Source organism: Haliotis cracherodii, unplaced genomic scaffold (assembly GCF_022045235.1).
Source record: "Haliotis cracherodii isolate W230 unplaced genomic scaffold, xgHalCrac1.p SCAF_13, whole genome shotgun sequence".
NCBI lineage: Eukaryota > Metazoa > Mollusca > Gastropoda > Lepetellida > Haliotidae > Haliotis > Haliotis cracherodii.
In genome coordinates, this window is record NW_027266268.1 from 41,705,338 (window position 1) to 41,729,693 (window position 24,356).

At 42.8% G+C, this 24,356-nt stretch overlaps 1 protein-coding gene across 1 annotated transcript; it reads left to right on the top strand.

The window, feature by feature from the left end:
• The first annotated feature begins 17 nt into the window (after positions 1-17).
• LOC139459950 (rab-like protein 6) lies at positions 18-22,854 on the top strand. The gene is made up of 14 exons (XM_071241685.1): positions 18-579; positions 1,104-1,210; positions 2,199-2,327; positions 4,041-4,132; positions 4,701-4,847; positions 5,541-5,646; positions 6,467-6,570; positions 8,651-8,805; positions 11,291-11,506; positions 13,415-13,562; positions 14,109-14,649; positions 15,240-15,324; positions 16,459-16,544; positions 17,542-22,854. Exons 1-14 carry the CDS (start codon positions 453-455, stop codon positions 17,752-17,754), a joined length of 2,256 nt encoding a protein of 751 aa, XP_071097786.1. The 5' UTR covers positions 18-452; the 3' UTR covers positions 17,755-22,854.
• Positions 22,855-24,356: the final 1,502 nt, after the last annotated feature.

Below are 24,356 nucleotides of genomic sequence, written 5' to 3' on the forward strand. Positions count from 1 at the left end.
AATCAGCCAGATGGCAGGCGATGGGAGTCGTCTGACAAGATTGTTTTCGGCATAATTCGATGTGGTTATGCATTGAAAAAAACTTTGCGTTCAAGTCATGGCACAATCATATCTATCTTTATGTTAGTTTGCGTAGAACGTCTCCATGAATATGTAAGAAAGGTTGTCACAGAAGAGGATGGTTGTGATTGACAGCTCGCTACTGTTGAATCTCACGATGCACCAGCGTGTATTGTTTATCAAGTGATCACGACACTCTCGGATATCTACTTTAAAAGATATGCTGTTATTTGTTAATTTTTATTTATTTATTAGGCACGATAATATTGAAACTGGAAGGGATACAAACTCTTTATTTTTTAAGCCCGACTTAAGACTTTGATGCTTGAATTTGATCAAGCAGATCATATTTGTTAAGATACATCTACGTGATCAGTCAACATTAACACACAATGTCGTTGTTCAAACGTTTGCTTGGTGGCTCAAACCAAGATGTTTCCAAAGGCTCCCCACCCCAGGGAATGCAAGCCATGGGAGCTCAGCTGCAGAGAAAGTTTGCCAAAGGAGTACAGTATAACAGTGAGTTGGGAAGGAGTCCATGGTCTCCATTTCTCCATGGTGTAGTGGATAGAGTGACTGCCCAGGGGCGAAAGATTATTGGTTCGATCCCCATCAGCATCATATTAAAACATGTAAAAATACGGTACTTGTTGTTACCCTTCCTGTTGTTCAGAATAAGAGGCTAAAACAAGGCTCTTTTGCTTCAGAGTCAGTATAAAAATTATGTGGGATATCCATGTTAAACTGTGGCATGGTATTTCAGTGGGCAAGCATTATAGAACTGACATAAGTTCAGACGAGTACTAGCAGCCACACACACATGCATCAGGCAGCTCTATGAGTGCAATAATCTTGAAAGTGATGCTTAACCGCGTCACCTATCTGTAACTTCCCCGCACCTCGTGGTAGATTTACTGATTGTCTTAAGTCTGTCTTGACCAGTTTCTGCGGACTAGACAATCATGACATTATACTTGTAAAACTGTTAATTGAACAATTTGTCACTTGAATTAATAAAAAAATATCTATGACACTATTTTCAGTGAAAATTGTGATTCGAGGTGACCGAAATACTGGTAAGACCTGCTTGTTCCATCGCCTGCAAGGCCAGCCCTTCAAGGAGGAATACATCCCTACAGATGAAATACAGGTGGGTTCAGCAGTGACTAAGGGATTTACCCTGCATTTAGCAATGTATAAAATACCCATCTGCCCGACAATCCGAGACAGTCCAGTTTAATGACTGATGGTCAGTTTTGAAAGGTTCCACCCCTGATGGTGGGTTTATTTTTGTGTTCCCTAAATTTCCTGAGCATTCTAGTTTTAATTCAATGTAAGAGGTAACTTAATTATCCCCTGCCCCAACGAAGTTGGCGGGGGATATAGAAATGAGTTCCGTCCGTGTGTGCGTCCTGAAATCATTTCCGGAGCACAACTCAGAAACTGTTAAATATTTCTCTACGAAACTTTGCATGTCTATCAGACTCATGATGAACTGGTGCCTTTTGCTATTTAGGAATTTTATAATTTTTTATTTTTTGCGTTTCCATGGCAACAAGTTGGACTTTGGTTCTATAAGGGTGCGGTTCGTTTCCGGAGCGTAACTCAAAAACCGTTAAATAATTTCTTACAAAACTTTGCATGTTTACCAGACGCATACTGAACTGGTGCCATTTGATATTAAGGAGTTTTATAAATGTTTATTTTAGAATTTCCATTGCAGCTATTTTGACATGGCCTAAGAGAAATGTTGGGTCAGTTACCTGGTTTGGGACCATAACGTGTTAAAATGGCGGGGGATGACTTCGTTGACTATACGCTTGTTGTAAATGTTAAAAACATTATTTAATCACTTCCGCGTATGGTGATATCAAGCTTCTACTCTTCTTGTTTTTGCTTTTGTTACTTTTGTTCGTTAGTCTAGAAAATTCTGGACTGGCAACATTTTAACTGGTCTGGTAACTTTGCAGAGTTGCCAGTCCAGTTGTTCGTCTGAAAATTGGGAAATTTTATACACTGCATTTAGCTGTATTCAAGCTATATTGAGGCAGCCAGTGAGTAGCTGGTCAAGACATTGATGAAGGTGAGATACCGTAAATAAGAGAAGTAACCATGGTAACAAAGGACTGTGTCTTCAGGTAGCCAGCATCCACTGGAACTACCGCGCCACCGACGATGTTGTGAAAGTGGAAGTGTGGGATGTTGTGGACAAGGGTAAGAAGAAGCGGAAGTCAGATGGGCTCAAGTTGGACAACGCCGCTGATAGCGTAAGTTGTACATTCATTGCATCATGTTTATTTATTTGGGGTTCATTCCGCAATCAGCAAAATTATACTTTATAGCTGTCAACCTGGGACAGCATGACAAACTAGTGTTTGACATTATGAGCATCATCTTATGCCATCAAAATAATAGTAATCTATTTTAATAGAGCCATGTCTCAGCTATTATGACCCTAGTCAGTGGATCAGTGTTCCCTTGATTTTCATTCTCATCTGCCTGTATGGAACTATGAGGTTAACATAAGGTGTGCCCTTTTGAGGTCTTGGTGTGCCCTTTAGGATCTTTAGGTGCCCTTTGGGATTTAGGTGACGTTTGAGGTCTTGCATCTTCCCGAGGCAAGAGACTTTAAAAGTCCAGTTTCCACCCAACTAGCCTTGAATTACTGGGCTCGATCGTACCGCCACCAGCGGCTATTACCAGTTATGTCCCTTCTAAGCCTCTCATATGGACCAATCTGATTCCACCTCTCGTATCACTTGCATTTGCTTCACACAAAATGGTGGCGCCCAGTCAGGACGATCTGATCGATAATCAAGTTCTATATCGTGATAAAACAGGTCTTACAGTTTACGAACCAGATTTCGATTTCGGTGCACAATTTTGATTGGACCATGCAAAGACTCGTTAGTCCAGCCAAAATGTAACTCCATAATACCAGCCTAGTTCGGCAAGGGTGGAAACGGGACTTTTATAGTCAGTTAACTCTCTTGCCTCTGGAAGATGGAGGTCTTGGTGTGCCCTTTTAGGTCTAGGTTTGCCCTTTGGGAGGATCTAGGTGCGCCCTTTTAGGTCTTGGTGCGCCCTTTGAGGTGTAGGTCCCCCTTGAGGTTTCGGTGTTCCCTTTTGGGATTTAGGTGCCCTTTGAGGTCTAGGTGTGCCCTTTGAGGTCTTGGTGTCCCCTTTGAGATCTAAGTGCGCCCTTTGGGATCTAGGTACCCCATGAGGTCTCGGTGTTCAGTTTGGGATTTAGGTGTGCCCTTTGAGGTCTAGGTTTTCCCTTTGGGATCTAGGTGTGCCCTTTAAGGTCTTGGTGTGCCCCATGAGGTCTTGGTGTTCAGTTTGGGATTTAGGTGTGCCCTTTGAGGTCTAGGTTTTCCCTTTGGGATCTAGGTGTGCCCTTTGAGGTCTAGGTGTGACCTTTGGGATTTATTTATGCCCTTTGGGATTTAGATGCCCTTTGAGGTCTAGGTGTCCCCTTTGGGGTTTATCATGTTTATGTGTGTTCTTTGGGGTTAAGGTGTGTCCTTTGGGGTCTAGGTGTCCCCTTTGGGGTTTATGCGTGTTTTTTGGGGTATAGGTGTCCCCTTTGGGGTTTATGCGTGTTCTTTGGGGTATAGGTGTCCCCTTTGGGGTTTATGCGTGTTCTTTGGGGTATAGGTGTCCCCTTTGGGGTTTATGCGTGTTCTTTGGGGTATAGGTGTCCCCTTTGGGGTTTATTCGTGTTCTTTGGGGTCTAGGTGTCCCCTTTGGGGTCTAGGTGTCCCCTTTGGGGTTAAGGTGTGTTCTTTGGGGTTTATGTGTGTTCTTTGGGGTTTATGTGTGTTCTTTGGGGTCTTGGTGGTATGTTGTAACTGCTGATGTTGTTTTTGATGCTGTTACTGTAACTGATGATGATTTTCATGTTGCTGAAGGCGTTGTGGATGATTATGTTGCTGAAGATGTTGCTGATTTTACTGATGATGTTACTGTTTGTGAAGGCTTTAGAGGAACCGTGTCTGGACGCAGAGTTCCTCGATGTTTACAAAGGAACTCACGGTGTCATCTTCGTCTATGACATCACAAAACAGTGGTAAGTACAGATGTGGTTTTCTACAAAAAGCACCAAATTTAAATCTGTTGTCTCCACAGGTAGAAATATGTTTGAACAACTTTGTATTCACGGTTCCAAAGGTAGTAGTCATGGTAATATGACACAGTGAGGTTTTGCCATGTTTTCAGCAGGCAGGAGGCTGCTGTACTTGGCACATGTTCAACTAAAATACTCCCTATCATATTGTTTATGAGTAATATTTGATGTAAGATATGTTTATCTCTCAGTGCTGGTTCCTTTAGAATCATGCAAGGAACTATAGCTAAGGAAACAGATCTTTCTGTTTCTCATTTTGTTCATTTTTGATCAACAGAATGTGCAGGATTTCTTGTTATCAGATGTGTTGAACTCCTGCAGGACCCATGTCCTAGATTCTGCTCATCCCATTCAAATATTAAGCAAGTCCAGAGGACTTTGTTTCATATGCTCGTGGAAACCCTGTCTGTATTGAAACATTGATGTATTTAATGTCTACAATGAAAACCTGTATTGTGGGCAGTAGCGTGACAGTTTCAGGGAGGGTTTCACTCCCTGGAATATATTTCAGGACATTCACATATGTTGAGCGTGAGATAGAGCGGATACCGTCTCATATTCCCATCATCGTCCTGGGCAACCACCGAGACATGGGCCACCACAGGACTGTCATCGAGGACAAGGCCCGGGTATTTGTGGAGAGTGTACAGAAAGACAGGTCAGTTTCACTGGACACCTGGCGTCATCCCACATATTTTCTTGACCAGAGTTAGTAAGAAAACATACAACTTTATGGATAACAACTTCTGGATAATTGCACATAGCGACATTTTGATATGCATTCTGACAACCTTATCATTAATATCAAGATTGTGTGACAACAACCAAATGATGATAGGTATAAATGCATGACATGTTGTGATAAGCAGCAGATTAACATTGACAACAACAGGTAATAGTACCCCACCCCCACACTCACCTGGTATCTTATGAAATTCAAAGACTTCTTGTCAGCCTTGGAGAAGAATGAGCTATTATTGTTGACCTCCTCTTGTTTCATGCAACGCTCCTCATATCAGCTGTTATACCTATATTGGCTGTTATACCTATATTGGCTGTTATACATATATTGGCTGTTATACATATATTGGCTGCTTTACATATATTGGCTGTTATACATATATTAGCTATTATACCTCTATTGCCTGTTATACCTATATCAGCTGTTATATCTATATCAGCTGTTATACCTCTGTTGACTGTTATACCTATATTGGCTGTTATACATATATCGGCTGTTACACCTCTATTGGCTGTTATACCTATATCAGCTGTTATACCTCTATTGGCTGTTATACATATATTAGCTGTTATACCTATCAGCCGTTACACCTACAGGCTGTTGTTTCAGGACGGAGGGTTCAGCACAAGCCCGGTATGCAGAGTGTTCCATGAGGAACGGGTTCGGCCTCAAGTTCCTCCACATGTTCTTCAATCTCCCCTTCCTCCAGCTTCAGGTAACTGTTGATCCGTCCTTGACCTTTTGGTTGTGTCCACCATGTTGGCATTTTACCCATTTGACTGTGCGGAAGCCTTATTTACTGGGAGAATATGCCAGACTCTTTCGTGGTCCACTAATCTATGTATTGTAATTGCGTCCGTCAGGTATTCCGACTGTCTCTATGGTCTAGTGGTAGATTGTCCGCCCGGAAAGCAGAAGGTCCTGGGTTCGATCCTCAGCCAAAAGACTTTAAATGATTGTACTTGTTGTTACCCTGCCTGGCACTCGGCATTGGTTTGCTTGGAGTCAGTATACTGTGTCTGAGTTGGGTATTCATGTTAAACTGTGGCAATTTATCTCAGTGAGCTAGCACTATAAATCAGCATCAGTCAGGACTAGTACAAACAGCCACATGGTGATGGTGTGTTCAGATCCCAAACTTGCCTGTTTATGAGTCTTGGATTGTCAGCATCATACCCATGCTCATGGTAACTGTCAATATGACTGAAATACTTTTTACATCAGTGTTATGTTGTGTGTGACACCGTGCCATGTGTGACACCCGGTGTTGTGTGTGACACCCTGTGTTGTGTGTGACACCCAGTTTTATCTGTGACACCTGGTGTTGTGTGACATCATGCTGTGTATGACACCTTGTGTTGTGTGTGACACCTGGTGTTGTGCATGACATGTTGTGTGACACCTGATGTTGTGCGTGACACCTAGTGCTCTGTGTGACACCCCGTGTTGTGTGTGACACCTGGTTCTCTGTGTGACGCCGGTTGTTGTGTGTGACACCTGATGCACTGTATGACACCTGGTGCTCTGTAATGTAGAGGGAGACGCTACTGAAGCAGTTGGAGACCAACACACAGGACATGCTGTCCACAGTGGCAGAGCTTGACATCCACGACGACTCCGAGGAGCAAAACTATGACATGTGAGTCAACACACACATACAACACATATTTGAGTCAACACACACAACACACATGTGAGTCAACATGCATACAACACATGTCATACACACACAATTCACGAGTCAACACACACATACACACAACACATGTGAGTCAACACATGCACAACACACGTGAGTCAACACAAAACTCACATTTCAATCAACACATGCACAGCGCACATGTGAGTCAACACATGCACAACTCACATGTTAATCAACACATGCACAACACTCATGTGAATCACACACACAACTCATGTTAATCAACACATGCACAACACTCATGTGAATCACACACACAACGCATCTGAATCAACACATGCACAACATATGCACAACACACGTGAGTCAACACACAACTCGCATGTTAATCAACACAGGAACAACGCACATGTGAGTCAACACATGCACAACACTCATGTGAATCAACACAGGAACAACATGCATGTGAATCACACACACAATGCATGTGCATCAACACATGCACAACACACGTGAGCCAACACACAACTCGCATTTTAATCAACACATGCACAGCGCACATGTGAGTCAACACATGCACAACACACATGTGAATCAACACATCCACAACACACATGTGAATCAACACATGCACAACACACATGTGAAACAACACATGCACAACACACATGTTAATCAACACACAACTCACATGTTAATCAACACACAACTCACATGTTAATCAACACACAACTCACATGTTAATCAACACACAACTCACATGTTAATCAACACATGCGCAACACAAGTGTGAGTCAATACACAGCACATGTATGATTCAACACATACACAACGCAAATATGAGTTAACGCACAGCACATGCACAACACACATGTGAGTCAACATATGCACAACACATGTGAATCAACACACATTTAGTGAACACATGCACAACACATGTGAATCAACACAAGCACAACACACGTGTGAATCAACACAAGCACAACACACGTGTGAATCAACACATGCACAACACAAGTGAATCAACACACATGTGAATCAACACATGCACAACACACGTGATCAACACACATGTGAATCAACACACATGTGAATCAACACACATGTGAATCAACACATGCACAACACACGTGATCAACACACATGTGAATCAACACACATGCGAATCAACACACATGTGAATCAACACATGCACAACACACGTGAATCAACACACATGTGAATCAACACATTCACAACACATGTGAATCAACACGAGCACAACACACATGTGAATAAACACATGCACAACACACATGTGAATCAACACATGCACAACACAAGTGAATCAACACACATGTGAATCAACACATGCACAACACACGTGATCAACACACATGTGAATCAACACACATGTGAATCAACACATGCACAACACACGTGATCAACACACATGTGAATCAACACACATGTGAATCAACACACATGTGAATCAACACATGCACAACACAAGTGAATCAACACACATGTGAATCAACACATTCACAACACATGTGAATCAACACGAGCACAACACACATGTGAATAAACACATGCACAACATACATGTGAGTCAAAACACATGTGAATCAACACACATGTGAATCAACACATGCACAACACACGTGAATCAACACATATGTGAATCAACACATGCACAACACACATGTGAAACAACACACATGTGAATCAACACATGCACAACACACATGTGAATCAACACACATGTGAATCAACACATGCACAACACACGTGATCAACACACATGTGAATCAACACACATGTGAATCAACACATGCACAACACACGTGATCAACACACATGTGAATCAACACACATGTGAATCAACACATGCACAACACACGTGATCAACACACATGTGAATCAACACACATGTGAATCAACACATGCACAACACACGTGAATCAACACACATGTGAAACAACACATGCACAACATACATGTGAATCAACACACAGCACACAAGTGAGTCAACACACATGCGTATCCTGGAAACATATTGTGACATTCCATAATGTATGTGATGATTTGTCCACAGTTTCCTGGAGAGTCTGACCATGAAGCGAAGGAAGCAAGCAGAGCAGCAGGCAGAGAAAGCCTTGTCTGACTCACACCTGAAGCAGGACGAGACGGGGGTCATCCGGTCAGCTGATGACCAGTCCATCCCCAACAACTCCCCACCCACCTCCACTGGTGAGTTGCTTCATGAAGTCAAACAAGCACTTCATTATGGGGGTGAAACGATACAGCCAAGACACGATACGATACATGGGTCACCATACATATTGCTATACACATTTTTATGCCAAATCACATGGAAACGTCTTGACTATAATATTTCAGAGCAGGTTCCAAAGGGAAATCTAGCTGTAGACTCATGTTCATGTAGACAACGGCTATTTTCTTTCTTCTCTGAAATTGAAGCGTTAATTACAACACATTTTATGATATTTGACTGACAAAATGTTAAGGGTCATTAAACGAGTAGTAAGTAATTTAATTTAGCAAGTGTATCATCTTATATCAATACAGTAAAAGACATATCGTGTACCATATGGTCGCATGAAAACTCATGATGGTCGTTTGACCTCTACTTCCTGGATGTCTTCCTGAAACTTGAACCATGACCATCAATTGTGATGCAAGAGATCTACGTGCATAAGTTAGCCCTTGTTTTCAACACAAAAGAATTACATTTCATAAACATAGTTCGCACATTGACATGCCTTGAATGTAAACATGAACATTCATCACCATGCTTGCCAGTGTGTTTACAGTGGAACTAAGCAGTGAGCATCCAGAGTAAGCTCAACCCCTCACCTTGCCATAGCTGTGAAAAGCTTTAATACAAAGTTTCGAAGTACACAATGAATGATTCTCTCTTACTGAGAGGACCCATGAAGATCCAGGTTAACATAGGTCTTCATAAGCCCAAGCTTGTGGTAAATGGCGACTATGCTTGTTTAAAGAGGCGCAAAAGGATCGGGTGGTCAGACTCGCTGACTTGGTTGATGCATGTCATCATATTCCAATTGCGTGGATTGATGTTCATGTTGTGAATCACTGGATTGTCTGGTCCAGACACAATTATTTTGAGACCGCCGTCCTATAGCTGAAATGTCGCTGAATGCGGCATTGAACAACAAAGAAAGAAACAACATGTTACCCTGAGACAGCTCCCAGGAAGCACCAGACTACAGTGAGGACGAGGTCATGTCGGTGATCAATATCTTGTGCTGATGTCACACTATGCCAACAGACTGTGACAGCTACTTAAACTCACAGCCACTACTGTGTTAAACTCACGACCACTACTGTGTTAAACTCACAGCCACTACTGTGTTAAACTGACAGCCACTACTGTGTTAAACTCACAGCCACTACTGTGTTAAACTGACAGCCACTTCTGTGTTAAACTCACGACCACTACTGTGTTTAACTCACAGCCACTACTGTGTTAAACTCACAGCTTTACTTACTATGCTAAACTCACAGCCACTACTGTGTCAATCTAAAATCCACCACTGTGTTTAACTCACAGCCACTACTGTGTTAAACTCACAGCCACTACCATGTTAAACTCACAGCCACTACTCTGTTAAACTCACAGCCACTACTGTGTTAAACTCACAGCCACTACTGTGTTAAACTCACAGCCACTACTGTGTTAAACTCACAGCCTCTACTGTGTTAAACTCACAGCCACTACCATGTTAAACTCACAGTCACTACTGTGTTTAACTCACAGCCACTACTGTGTTAAACTCACAGCCGCTACTGTGTTAAACTGACAGCTTTACTTACTATGCTAAACTCACAGCCACTACTGTGTCAATCTAAAAGCCACCACTGTGTTTAACTCACAGCCACTACTGTGTTAAACTCACAGCCACTACCATGTTAAACTCACAGCCTCTACTGTGTTAAACTGACAGCCTCTACTGTGTTAAACTGACAGCTATACTTACTATGGTAAACTCACGACCACTACTGTGTCAATCTAACAGCCACTACTGTGTTAAACTGACAGCTATACTTACTATGGTTAACTCACGACCGCTGCTGTGTCAATCTAACAGCCACTACTGTGTTAAACTGACAGCTATACTTACTATGGTTAACTCACGACCACTGCTGTGTCAATCTAACAGCCACTACTGTGTTAAACTGACAGCTATACTTCCTATGCTAAACTCACGACCACTACTGTGTCAATCTAACAGCCACTGCTGTGTTAAACTGACAGCTATACTTACTATGGTAAACTCACGACCACTGCTGTGTCAATCTAACAGCCACTGCTGTGTTAAACTGACAGCTATACTTACTATGGTAAACTCACTACCACTGCTGTGTCAGTCTAACAGCCACTACTGTGTTAAACTGACAGCTATACTTCCTATGCTAAACTCACGACCACTACTGTGTCAATCTAACAGCCACTGCTGTGTTAAACTGACAGCTATACTTACTATGCTAAACTCACGACCACTACTGTGTTAATCTAACAGCCACTGCTGTGTTAAACTGACAGCTATACTTACTATGCTAAACTCACGACCACTACTGTGTCAATCTAGCAGCCACTGCTGTGTTAAACTGACAGCTATACTTACTGTGGTAAACTCACTACCACTGCTGTGTCAGTCTAACAGCCACTACTGTTGTTAACCTGCAGTGCCCAGGTCAGTGTCCCAGCCTTCCCTGCCCCGTGTCCCATCAACGCCCAAGATGCCTGACATCCCACCACCCACCGGCCCTGCCACATCTGCCAGTTCATCACCAGCCACGCCCGTGGCCTCCCCACCCCCAGTGGAACAGAAGCAGGGCTTCATGTCCAGGTTGTTCAAGAAGAAGCCGAAGGAACCGCCAGAAGTGGCAGAACCCCCACCAGGTAGGCATCTTCAAGCACCTGTTGTTGCTTAGCAACAGTCATCTTACTTAGCAACTGCCATCTTAATAGGCAACTGTAATCTTACTTAGCAACTGCCATCTTACTTGGGAACTGTCATCTTACTTAGCAACTATCATCTAACTTGGCAACTGCTACCTTGCTTAGCAACTATCATCTTACTTGACAACTGCTATCTTACTTAGCAACTGTCATCTTACTTGGCAACTGCTACCTTGCTTAGCAACTATCATCTTACTTGGCAACTGCTATCTTACTTAGCAACTATCATCTTACTTGGCAACTGCTATCTTACTTAGCAACTATCATCTTACTTGGCAACTGCTATCTTTCTTAGCAACTATCATCTTACTTGGCAACTGCTATCTCACTTAGCAACTATCATCTTACTTGGCAACTGCTATCTTACTTAGCAACTATCATCTTGGCAACTGCTATCTTACTTGGCAACTATCATCTTACTTGACAACTGCTATCTCACTTAGCAACTGTCATCTTACTTGACAACTGCTATCTTACTTGGCAACTATCATCTTACTTGGCAACTGCTATCTTACTTGGCAACTATCATCTTACTTGACAACTGCTATCTTACTTAGCAACTATCATCTTACTTGGCAACTGGCATAAGGCACCCAGGAAGGTCTTTAATTCCTACTACAACTATCATGTCTGTGTTTGAGGATGAGGTTAACCATCTTAGACATGCGAGAGTTATGATTATCAGAAAGACAGACGCAGAGTAACTACTATCATAAGTCTCGGTATCAGGATGGGGTTAACCATCTTAGACATACGAGAGTTACCATTATCAGAAAGACAGACACAGAGTAACTACTATTGTAGGTCTGTGTATCAGGATGAGGTTAACCATCTTAGACATGTGAGAGTTACGATTATCAGAAAGACAGACACCGAGTAACTACTATTGTAAGTCTGTGTATCAGGATGAGGTTAACCATCTTAGACATGTGAGAGTTACGATTATCAGAAAGACAGACACAGAGTAACTACAATTGTAAGTCTGTGTATCAGGATGAGGTTAACCATCTTAGACATGTGAGAGTTACGATTATCAGAAAGACAGACACAGAGTAACTACTATTGTAAGTCTGTGTATCAGGATGAGGTTAACCATCTTAGACATGTGAGAGTTACGATTATCAGAAAGACAGACGCAGAGTAACTACTATTGTAGGTCTGTGTATCAGGATGAGGTTAACCATCTTAGACATGTGAGAGTTACGATTATCAGAAAGACAGACACAGAGTAACTACTATTGTAAGTCTGTGTATCAGGATGAGGTTAACCATCTTAGACATGTGAGAGTTACGATTATCAGAAAGACAGACGCAGAGTAACTACTATTGTAGGTCTGTGTATCAGGATGAGGTTAACCATCTTAGACATGTGAGAGTTACGATTATCAGAAAGACAGACGCAGAGTAACTACTATTGTAAGTCTGTGTATCAGGATGAGGTTAACCATCTTAGACATGTGAGAGTTACGATTATCAGAAAGACAGACGCAGAGTAACTACTATTGTAAATCTGTGTATCAGGATGAGGTTAACCATCTTAGACATGTGAGAGTTACGATTATCAGAAAGACAGACGCAGAGTAACTACTATTGTAGGTCTGTGTATCAGGATGAGGTTAACCATCTTAGACATGTGAGAGTTACGATTATCAGAAAGACAGACGCAGAGTAACTACTATTGTAAGTCTGTGTATCAGGATGAGGTTAACCATCTTAGACATGTGAGAGTTACGATTATCAGAAAGACAGACGCAGAGTAACTACTATTGTAAGTCTGTTAATACTGTTTCAGAGCTACGACTGTCGTAAGTCTGTGTTTAAGTGTGACATACAGGATTTGTTTTGTAGAGTCTAAGACCTCCAAGCCAGCAGAGTCTATGGTGAAGAGCGTGGAGGACTTTGTCCCGGACGGTGACGGTCTTGACAGTGCTTTCCTAGACGATGCCCGTGACCCGACCAGCACTGTTAAGCAACTGGCTGACGGAGATTCTGACAGGTGAGTGTCAACTGTCACAGGTTAATGTGAATTCTTCTAATTCCTGCTGTTCTACTGATGGGAGACGAGGACGACTCCCAACGAACAGCTACTTCTAGTTTAATGATTTAGTGTATAGCAACGGAACTATTTTATATGAGAGAGAGCACTTCATTTCTATATGCCACTGATTGTAAGGGCTGGATGGAAATGAGCTCCAGGCTGTGGTGGATTGTCTCTTTTTAATTAATTATTATTTGGTACTTTTGAAAACTTTATTTCACAAGTCATCAGACTTTGTAGCCAGTGCTGCTGAACAAGACAATAATGCCGACTGTGTTTACATTTTGTGTCGGTTTATTAGCTCATCGGGTCCGGTGGTGGGGATACAAAATTGTACAAATGGTGGGGCTGACTCCCCAAGGGTCTGAGCGACGGGGCCAAATAGGGGTAATTTGGCTATATTGCTTTAAACGACTTCCTCTCTGGAGCCAGGAATCGCATGCACTTCGAAGACTGGTTATTACTCCTGACTCCCAGAATACTGACTTCCTCTCTGTGTTGCAGTGATGACGAAGGCAACAACCCAATGGTAGCAGGTTTCCAGGACGACCTGGACTCTGAGGATGAGCGTCCCATCAGTCAGTCAGCGACCCCTGCTGTGTCAGGGGTCAAGGACATCGATCTCACGAGTGAGGAGGAGGAAGAGGACCATGTGGACATTCCGGAGTCAGAGGTACGGGTCATCTCCCAGGACGTGGACATCTCCTCCAGCGACGAAGCAGCAACAGTGACAACAAGCTTCACGAAGGCAGCACCAAGGGAGGTAACTCCCACTGTGAAAGTGGCCGCTGTGGACGTGAGTGTGTCAGAGTCGGAGAGTGACGATGGTGAGGGGAAGGACACACAGGGGAGTGACCTGGGGGGTAGAAAGGGGAGTGAGGGAGGACAGAGTTGGGGTAGCAAGGACGGCCACAGCAATGGCCGAGGTGGTGCTACGCCGACACCAGCTGCCGACACCAGTATGGAGGAGGATGTTGAGGGCAATGCTGGTATCGATGTTCCACAGGAGGACTTCAGTAACTGGCTGGACCAACTCGAGGAGAAGGTAAGACATTCCACAAGAACCAGCTGAAGCTGTAACAACATCTAATAGGGATCTCTCATATAAGTATTAGGGGGCACAGATGACTTACGCGCTGCAATTCACTGTACTAGAAACTTATGACTGTAACTTTGAATCATGGTTCCCCCTGTTTAGGTTCCTAGGTTTCAGCTAGCATCTAAGCAGGAATCAGGACCCATGAAGATTCCGGGGTAGCATAGGTCTTCAGCAACCCATGCTTGCCGTAAAAGGTGACTATGCTTGTGGTAAAAGGCGACTAACGGGATCGGGTGGTCAGGCTCGCTGACTTGGTTGATACATGTCATCGATCCCAATTGCGTGGATCAATGCTCATGATATCAATCACTGGATTGTCTGGTCCAGACTCGATTATATACAGACTGCTGTCGTATAGCTGGAATATTGCTGAGTGTGGCGTTAAACAACAAACAAACCAACCAACCAAGGAAGCAGGAATCAGGATTTCCCCAATTATTATTATTATTATTATTATTATTATTATTATTATTATTATTATTTACTCCCTCATTCTCAGCTCCCTGTGGAGTATACAGTTTTTTGCCTCTGTTTAGTCCACTCCAGTTGTCGTGAGAAACAAGTCCTCCAAACCTCGCCAGAAGAAGCCGTCCACAGAGAGTGAGGATGACTGTAGAATCAGTAAGTGTCTGATCCACAGAGAGTGAGGATGACTGTAGAATCAGTAAGTGTCTGATCCACAGAGTGAGGATGACTGTAGAATCAGTAAGTGTCTGATCCACAGAGTGAGAATGACTGTAGAATCAGTAAGTGTCTGATCCACAGAGAGTCAGGATGACTGTAGAATCAGTAAGTGTCTGATCCACAGAGAGTGAGGATGACTGTAGAATCAGTAAGTGTCTGATCCACAGAGAGTCAGGATGACTGTAGAATCAGTAAGTGTCTGATCCACAGGGAGTCAGGATGACTGTAGAATCAGTAGTAAGTGTCTGGTCCACAGAGAGTGAGGATGACTGTAGAATCAGTAAGTGTCTGATCCACAGAGAGTCAGGATGACTGTAGAATCAGTAAGTACCTGATCCACAGAGAGTGAGGATGACTGTAGAATCAGTAAGTGTCTGAACCACAGAGAGTCAGCATGACTGTAGAATCAGTAAGTGTCTGATCCACAGAGTCAGGATGACTGTAGAATCAGTAAGTACCTGATCTGCAGAGTCAGGATGACTGTAGAATCAGTAAGTGTCTGATCCATAGAGTGAGAATGACTGTAGAATCAGTAAGTGTCTGATCCACAGAGTGAGGATGACTGTAGAATCAGTAAGTGTCTGATCAACAGAGAGTGAGGATGACTGTAGAATCAGTAAGTGTCTGATCCACAGAGAGTCAGGATGACTGTAGAATCAGTAAGTGTCTGATCCATAGAGTGAGAATTACTGTAGAATCAATAAGTACCTGGTCCACAGAGTGAGGATGACTGTAGAATCAGTAAGTACCTGATCCACAGAGAGTGAGGATGACTGTAGAATCAGTAAGTGTCTGATCTGCAGAGAGTCAGAATGACTGTAGAATCAGTAAGTGTCTGATCCACAGAGTCAGGATGACTGTAGAATCAATAAGTACCTGATCCACAGAGAGTCAGGATGACTGTAGAATCAGTAAGTGTCTGATCTGCAGAGAGTGAGGATGACTGTAGAATCAATAAGTGTCTGATCCACAGAGAGTGAGGATGAATCAGTATCCAACCCACAGAGTGAGGATGACTACAGAATCAACGATAAGAAATAGCCACTGATAATGTGACTCTCTTTTCCCCAGAAGCAATCAGCTCTGATGTAGAAGAAGCAGAAACAAGCATTGTCAAGTCCACAAAGAAGAAAAAGAAAAAGAAGTCTGAGGATAAGGTGAGACAGACTGGTCCTGTGCAATGTTGCATTATGGGATTGACCCAACATTTGATGTCCTATATAATAAGGATTGACCAAGACTTGATGTACTACATCGTAGGGATTGACCCGAGACTTGATGTACTACATCGTAGGGATTGACCCAAGACTTGATGTACTACATCGTAGGGATTGACCCAAGACTTGATGTACTACATTGTAGGGATTGACCCAAGACTTGATGTACTACATCGTAGGGATTGACCCAAGACTTGATGTACTACATCGTAGGGATTGACCCAAGACTTGATGTACTACATTGTAGGGATTGACCCAAGACTTGATGTACTACATCGTAGGGATTGACCCAAGACTTGATGTACTACATCGTAGGGATTGACCCGAGACTTGATGTACTACATTGTAGGGATTGACCAAAGACTTGATGTACTACATCGTAGGGATTGACCCTAGACATGATGTACTACATTGTATGGATTTGCCCAAGACTTGATGTACTATATTGTAGGGATTTGTCCAAGACTTGATGTTCTGTATCATAGGGATTGGCCCAAGACTTAATGTGCTACATCGTAGGGATTGACCCAAGACTTGATGTACTATGCCATAGGGATTGACCCAAGGCTTGATGTTCTGTATCATAGGGATTGGCCCAAGACTTAATGTGCTACATCGTAGGGATTGACCCAAGACTTCATATACTATATCGTAGGTATTGACCAAAGACTTGATGTTCTGTATCATAGGGATTGTCCCAAGACTTAATGTGCTACATCATAGGGATTGACCCAAGACTTGATGTACTATGCCTTAGGGATTGACCCAAGACTTGATGTACTATATCGTAGGGATTGACCCTAGGTTTATGTCTATATTATTAGTCCTAGATTTGAGACACAGTATCAAAAGCGGCGCAAAGCGATACTCTCACTCACTCACTCACTCACTCACTCACTCACTCACTCACTTCGATTGCTTGACTGAATTATTGCAGGAGGAGGAGAAGTCTCAGAAGAAGACAAAGAAGAAAAAGGAAAAAGATGGAGATGGAGAGAAGAAATCAGCAAAGAAGGAGAAGAAAAAAAGAAAGAAGAAGAAGGAAGAAGAAGATGATGTGGACGACCAGCAAGAGAAAGATGACCTGGAGGCCTTCCTGGGAGAGCCAGAAGCAGGCCGGTCTGTGGGGGGGGACTACCAGTCGTTATAGCACAGGGTGAGCAGGATTTTGTGTGCTGGGAATACGGAATAGGGAATAATGATGTGTATATACAACACGCGGAAGTCAGGAAGAGGTGATGAGCGTTGAAGCACAAGGAATGGAAGATGGGATTGGGTGTTCATATTGCAAGGCAAGTGTTATGAGTGTTTATTACATGGGGAAGGAGGAAGGGAGTTTGTGCAGCCAAAACTGAGGAGGAAGACTAGTTTGTGGAACTTGAAGAGTCCAAGGCCTGGTGACTGGAGAGGGCTAGGAGTTTCTACGTCACAGAACAGATGAGATCAGGTTCAGAGAAAACTTTGTCTGGTCATGGAAGCCTTCAAGTAACCATGGTAACAGTGGCAGTACCAGCTGTTGATCACAGTCAGACCAAGCTCCAATGTGGAGGAAGTTGTGTAACCCTCAACCAGAGATTGAGACTCCTTGGTATGCCAGTGTCAGATTGAGGCTGGATGGTATGCCAGTGTCAGATTGAGGCTGGATGGTATGCCAGTGTCAGATTGAGGCTCCTTGATATGCCAGTGTCAGATTGAGGCTCCTTGGTATGCCAGTGTCAGATTGAGGCTCCTTGGTATGCCAGTGTCAGATTGAGGCTGGATGGAATGCCAGTGTCAGATTGAGGCTCCTTGGTGTGCTGGTGTCAGATCGAGGCTCCTTGGTATGCCAGTGTCAGATGGAGGCTCCTTGGTATGCCAGTGTCAGATCGAGGCTCCTTGGTATGCCAGTGTCAGATCGAGGCTCCTTGGTATGCCAGTTACACATCGAGGATCCTTGGTATGCCAGTGTCAGATTGAGACTCCTTGGTATGCCAGTGTCAGATTGAGGCTCCTTGGTATGCCAGTGTCAGATTGAGGCTGGATGGAATGCCAGTGTCAGATTGAGGCTCCTTGGTATGCCAGTGTCAGATTGAGGCTCCTTGGTATGCCAGTGTCAGATTGAGGCTCCTTGGTATGCCATAGTCAGATTGAGGCTGGATGGTATGCCAGTGTCAGATCGAGGCTCCTTGGTATGCCAGTGTCAGATTGAGGCTCCTTGGCGTGCTGGTGTCAGATCGAGGCTCCATGGTATGCCAGTGACAGATTGAGGCTCCTTGGTATGCCAGTATCAGACTGAGGCTCCATGGTATGCCAGTGTCAGATTGAGGCTCCATGGTGTGCCAGTGTCAGATTGAGGCTACGTTGAATGCCAGTGTAAGAATGGTATGCTAATGTGACTCTGAGACTACATTGTATGCTAGTTTTTGGAAACTGGGTTTTGTTTTCTAATAACCAGATTAATTCTATGGTCATGAAGTATTCCTGAACAACAAAACTGACAGAGAAGAGTCTGCTGATGTCTGAATGATCTTGGTGTGGAGCCTCATTGATCTACCTTATGATCAGAACTAACAACATTGGGACATATGCAAGCAGGCCCACCTGTGTGGGTGGGCTGCCATGTCCCCAGGCCCCCATTGGTGGCCTCATCATTGTATGTCTGTGGGTCCACACAGTATTCAATGTCTGTCTTAATGTGCATGGAGTCCTGTCCAACTATTAATGAATTTTATTTTATGCTTCATGTTTTCTCCTTGAAAATTACATTCCTCACCAACGCAGCGTTATCAGGACATGTTGACTGTCTGGTGACAGGTCCCGAAACAAATCATCCTTATTAGAGCACTGACACCTCTTACTGTTAGAACCTTCCACTCCTGTGAGGAAGGAGTTTGGTGTTTCAGATTCCATTTTTAGAGAAGTGTTTGCTATGTTTACACTAATTTTGACAATTTTAGACAGCTGTGATTTTAAGTGCAATAGTTTGTTCCTGTGGTGTCTGAAATTATGTCTCTTAATAGAAAGTAAAAGAATTAGGTTTATCAAGATAACTGAACTTGTCTCCCTTTGTTGTATAGGTTTTCTCCCCCCTTATGGTATGGGTTTTCTTCCCTGATTTTATGGGTTGTCTCCCATGAGTGTATGGCTTGTCTCCCCTGATTGTATGTGTTGTCTCCCTTAAGTGTATGGGTTGTCTCCCTTGAATGTACATTAACCCTGTTAACCAGAGTGTAACACCAAGAGTGTAAGTCTATGTACTTGTGCATTATCCCAAGGTATCAACAGAATATACTCTTTCTTGTGTAGCCATGACAACTAGAGTGAAGATGATAGGTGTCTGATAGGAATGTTTTCTGTGATTAGGGGTTGATGAAAGAGAAACCTCGGCAGTGGGAGGTGCCTCACAAGAAACATTGTAGGCAGTCAGGAGCAGACACAGTGTAATCCCAGCTCTGTCTCAAGATGAATCCATGACTGAGTGGCCATGTTTGGATTAATTGCCTCAAGAAATATTTACGCAACTAGCATTTAAGACAAATTATTGAAATACCAGATGTAAATTTTTATCACATCTGTAACTAGTTGTTAAGGTAACTTATCCTTGTTAGACATATATTGTCTAGCTGCGTACGGACACTTCACACCTGTTACTTGAAGTATCTGTACTGATGTCTACCGGGTGAAGCAGTCAGTATGGAGGCCTCTGTATCCACTACTCAACTTCTGATGTTACTTGAAGCACCTGTACTGATGTCTACCAGGTGAAGCAGTCAGTATGGAGACCTCTGAATCCACTTCTCAACTTCTGATGTTACTTGAAGCACCTGTACTGATGTCTACCAGGTGAAGCAGTCAGTATGGAGGCCTCTGTATCCACTTCTCAACTTCTGATGTTACTTGAAGCATCTGTACTGTTGTCCACTGGATGAAGCAGTCAGTATGGAAGCCTCTGTATCGACTACTCAACTTCTGATGTTACTTGAAGCACATGTACTGTTGTCTACCGGGTGAAGCAATCAGTATGGAGGCCTCTGTATCCACTACTCAACTTCTGATGTTACTTGTAATCATGGAATAATTGGAATATGTTCTAGTACAGTAGAATATGTGTTTATGTATAGGTGAGAACTCAGTCACCATGACAACATCCTCTGCTGTTTAACCCTCATCCAGGTAACGTAAGCACCTGGAGAAACAAACCAGTCATCCCATGTGCTTCCCTCCCATCACAATGTGTTAAATTTGTGCCCCTCCATTCACACTGATGCAACTCTCTCTCTCTCTCTCTCTCTCTCTCTCTCTCTCTCTCTCTCTCTCTCTCTCTCTCTCTCTCTCTCTCTCTCTCTCTCTCTCTCTCTCTCTCTCTCTCACTCACTCACTCACTCACTCTACAAACTAACATGGGGTTACAGTGATCTTTGGTTCTGGATCTTCAAGTTCATTTGCAGAGTTGTATCCCTTTATTGTGCCAGGATTTGCTTATTCTATATGCTTACTTGTCCTTGGTTAGTCAGCACCCTACTCATGCACAAAGGTTTATCTGAGGTACAGTGATATAACTCAGCCCCAGACGAATTCTGCAACTAAAAGTTCAAAATTCTGCGGTAAAGACATACCCGTTTCACCCTAAAAAATTAATACAAACTCATTTTTGGAAAACTCAAATCCAAATCCCAAACAAAATATTTCCACAAACTGTTATTATTGACAGTTATGATTGGATAAGCCATACATACAATAATGAAAATAAATATGCACATTGTCACTGACATTTATATTTTCTTAAATGTAAACATAGTGTTTGTGGTCATAACATCAGACAAATGTTTAAGAGTGAGAATTATTTAGTTCAAATTTTGTTTTATTGTTGGATTCAAATTTTGTATGTTTAAAAGCATGTAAAATGTTTTTGCATCATTCGAGTACAGAAATTTGATAGAAAAGCTTGAAAATAGTTTTTAAAAATTGGTTAATTGATAGGTTTTAAAAGGCAAATTCCGTGATAATTCTGTGGTACTCACCCCCAATTTAGAGTAGAGGACAGTTGTCAATAGTGAGCCATGGCAACCAGTGCTGTGAGTTTCTCTGGACTAAATATTGAAACTAAGTTCAACAATGAGTTAATCACAAATTATAACTGAGAAACAAATTAGAATTATTGTCACAGAGGAGGTGAGACAGGCAGCTAGGTTAGAGGCATCCTCCCTCCCAGTAGTCCTGCTTCAAGTATACACAGTTGGAGTGAGTGAGTGGGGACCCCTGGATCAGTGAGTGTCAGTAACACCCAGCTGTCTGTGTGGTTGTACAGCCTGATCATAGGGCTAAGGTCATCATAACTCCAATACCTCAACAAGACAGTCGTGGAGCTAAGGTTGTTTTGTACAACTTCACCCTGAACAATACAAGTCATTGACTGAATGCAGGAGTAACCACATGTCATGACCTGATCACCACAGTGACATGAACATGGCGTTGTACGTAGAGGCATATCAACTGGCATGTGGTTACTGGTATCATAGCTGCAGCCACAGTGTGATGTATACAGTCAAGCCTTACCCATGTCAACTTGAAACTTCCTTGATACATCATCCCCCTGGAACTGACAGGGATTCCATTAGTATCTTTTCTGTCTCGAGTTCGTTTAATATTGTCAAGGGGGCTTGGGATTTTTTCCAGAAAAATAAATTGGTCCTGAAATCTTGAAAAAAGAAATATGCTTCATATTTATTGTTTGAAAAAAAGAAATTGTCTGCCACAAAAATTACATCGTTGCAATATTTTTGTTGAAAAAGGTATTTAAAAAAATGTATCTGGTTTTGCAGCTGTAGCTGAAACAATAACTGGTCTTCATACAAAATGCCAGCCCCCCAAATAATATCAAATGGTCGGTCCCTTAACATGGCATGGCTCCATGTATTCTGGTGTAAGTTGTGAAGGATGGTACCGTTGTCCACTAGTCAAGAATCTTGACCAGAAAGCCGAGTTTGATTCCCATGTGTAAAGCATGTACTTTGCCAGCCAGCCTGGTCATGTAGTGGATCTAGTGTATTCGATCTCTGACCATGTGTTGTTGTAATGAAGAAGTAGTCTGTTGTAGTTCTGATGTTAAAAGTCCTTGTGTGTGAGGTTTGATGACAGTCAGATCATCCTGTACTTTGTGGATATGTATATACTGTTGTTAGGTGACATGTCAAAGTCAAATTGTGAATAAAAATGTAATATATTTGTCTTAAATAAAAGTCTTCCTGCCAAGACAAAGTTGACTCATTAAGTTAGTATTAAATACAGTGCAGCAGTGGCAGAATGTCGAGGGGAGCAGTTTTTGTGACTGGGTCAGCAGTGTCCTCCAGGAGATGGAGTCGGACAACTACAGGGCAGCCCAGAGGGAGATAACCAGCGTGCTCTTCCGCTACATGGTCCCAGCTGCAGCTCCTAAAGTACAGCAGGGCACGGTAGGGACAAGCTACCAGCAACCACAAGCTGGAACAAGATTGCAGTCTCAAGCCAGAACCAGCTGCCATTCACAAGCTGGGACCAGCTTCCAGAAACCAAATTATTTTTCTCAGTTGGACCAACAGTGGCAGCCTCACCCCTCCAAGTGCCCCAAACAGATGCCTGCAGCCTCCGTGTGGGGTCCATGGAGTCTACATACATGCAACAGGCCATGCCCCAACAGTACAATCGCTCATCCAGGTGCTCTCCCTCCAGCATGTCTGTCCAGGTTACCAGCATTCTGAACATCTGCAGTGGCCTCAGCTCCTTGCTTGATGATCCAGGTAACCAGGACACACCCCTTGTCACCATGATGCTGGGCCCGTCATCACAGAAGAGACAGCAGCAACAGCAGGGACAGGCTGAAACTAGATTACAGTGATCGATGCTTTGGAGTATTGAGTTCAAGTTGTGTGTAATGTGTTCAAGCTGTGTGTACCCACTGAAAGTAACATTTGGGAGTAGTCTAGTAGTGTGTACTTTATTCTGTTTAGTGTTTAATAAATGGAACTTAAATGTTCTGGAAGCAAAATAAAACTTTATAAAATGTTGGTAGAACTTTCAAGAAGAATACTTATATCTGAAGGTTTTTTTAAAACTTCTAATACATAGAGGTTATCACGCGAGTGTGTTTGGGGATAGTAAATATCCTGCATTAGGAATAAACATTAAATACATAGTGTTTATTCCTAATACAGGATATGTACCATTCCCAAACACACAAGCGTGATAACCTCTTTATCATATAATGTCATTCTTTAATTCTGTGCTTTAAAATCGCTTTCCCTCTCTCACAAACATTATCGAAACATTGCGAGTTTTCCTGGAATGCGCGCATTAATATTTATTACGTCACAGGGTAAGTGATGTGTCAGTAGGACTGTGACAGTAGCCAATATAGTTCCAACCGAAATCTGTTTCATATACAGAGGCGAAGCAACTTATACGCAAAACAACAGTTGTTTTTAATTGCCTTTCGTGGCAATCCATCGGTCTGTCCGCTAGAGTAACTGCCCTTTGTCAAAGGGAAGCTACTCTAACCCTAGTCTATGAGTCACGGCCACGGTCAGACGTTGTTGACAATCGGTCTGTCCTGTCATAACGTTAAGAAGTGTAGTCAGATGTACACCGAGCGATAAATCGAAACAAGGTAACAGTTCAAACATATTTCGGCCGAATCCAACCATTTTGATTTGTGGAGAAGGTTTCAAGCCATGGAGGTCTACAAGCACAGATATGGCTACTGATCCCGCTTGGCTAGGCCTCGTGCCCTCGCAAAAT

Bases quoted from the DNA above. Each gene is read 5' to 3' on its own strand.
- LOC139459950 (XM_071241685.1), top strand. From the start codon at position 453: ATGTCGTTGTTCAAACGTTTGCTTGGTGGCTCAAACCAAGATGTTTCC. The intron at 13,563-14,108 runs GTGAGTGTCAAC...TCTGTGTTGCAG, and splicing joins GCTGACGGAGATTCTGACAG to TGATGACGAAGGCAACAACC. The intron at 16,545-17,541 runs GTGAGACAGACT...GAATTATTGCAG, and splicing joins AAAAGAAGTCTGAGGATAAG to GAGGAGGAGAAGTCTCAGAA.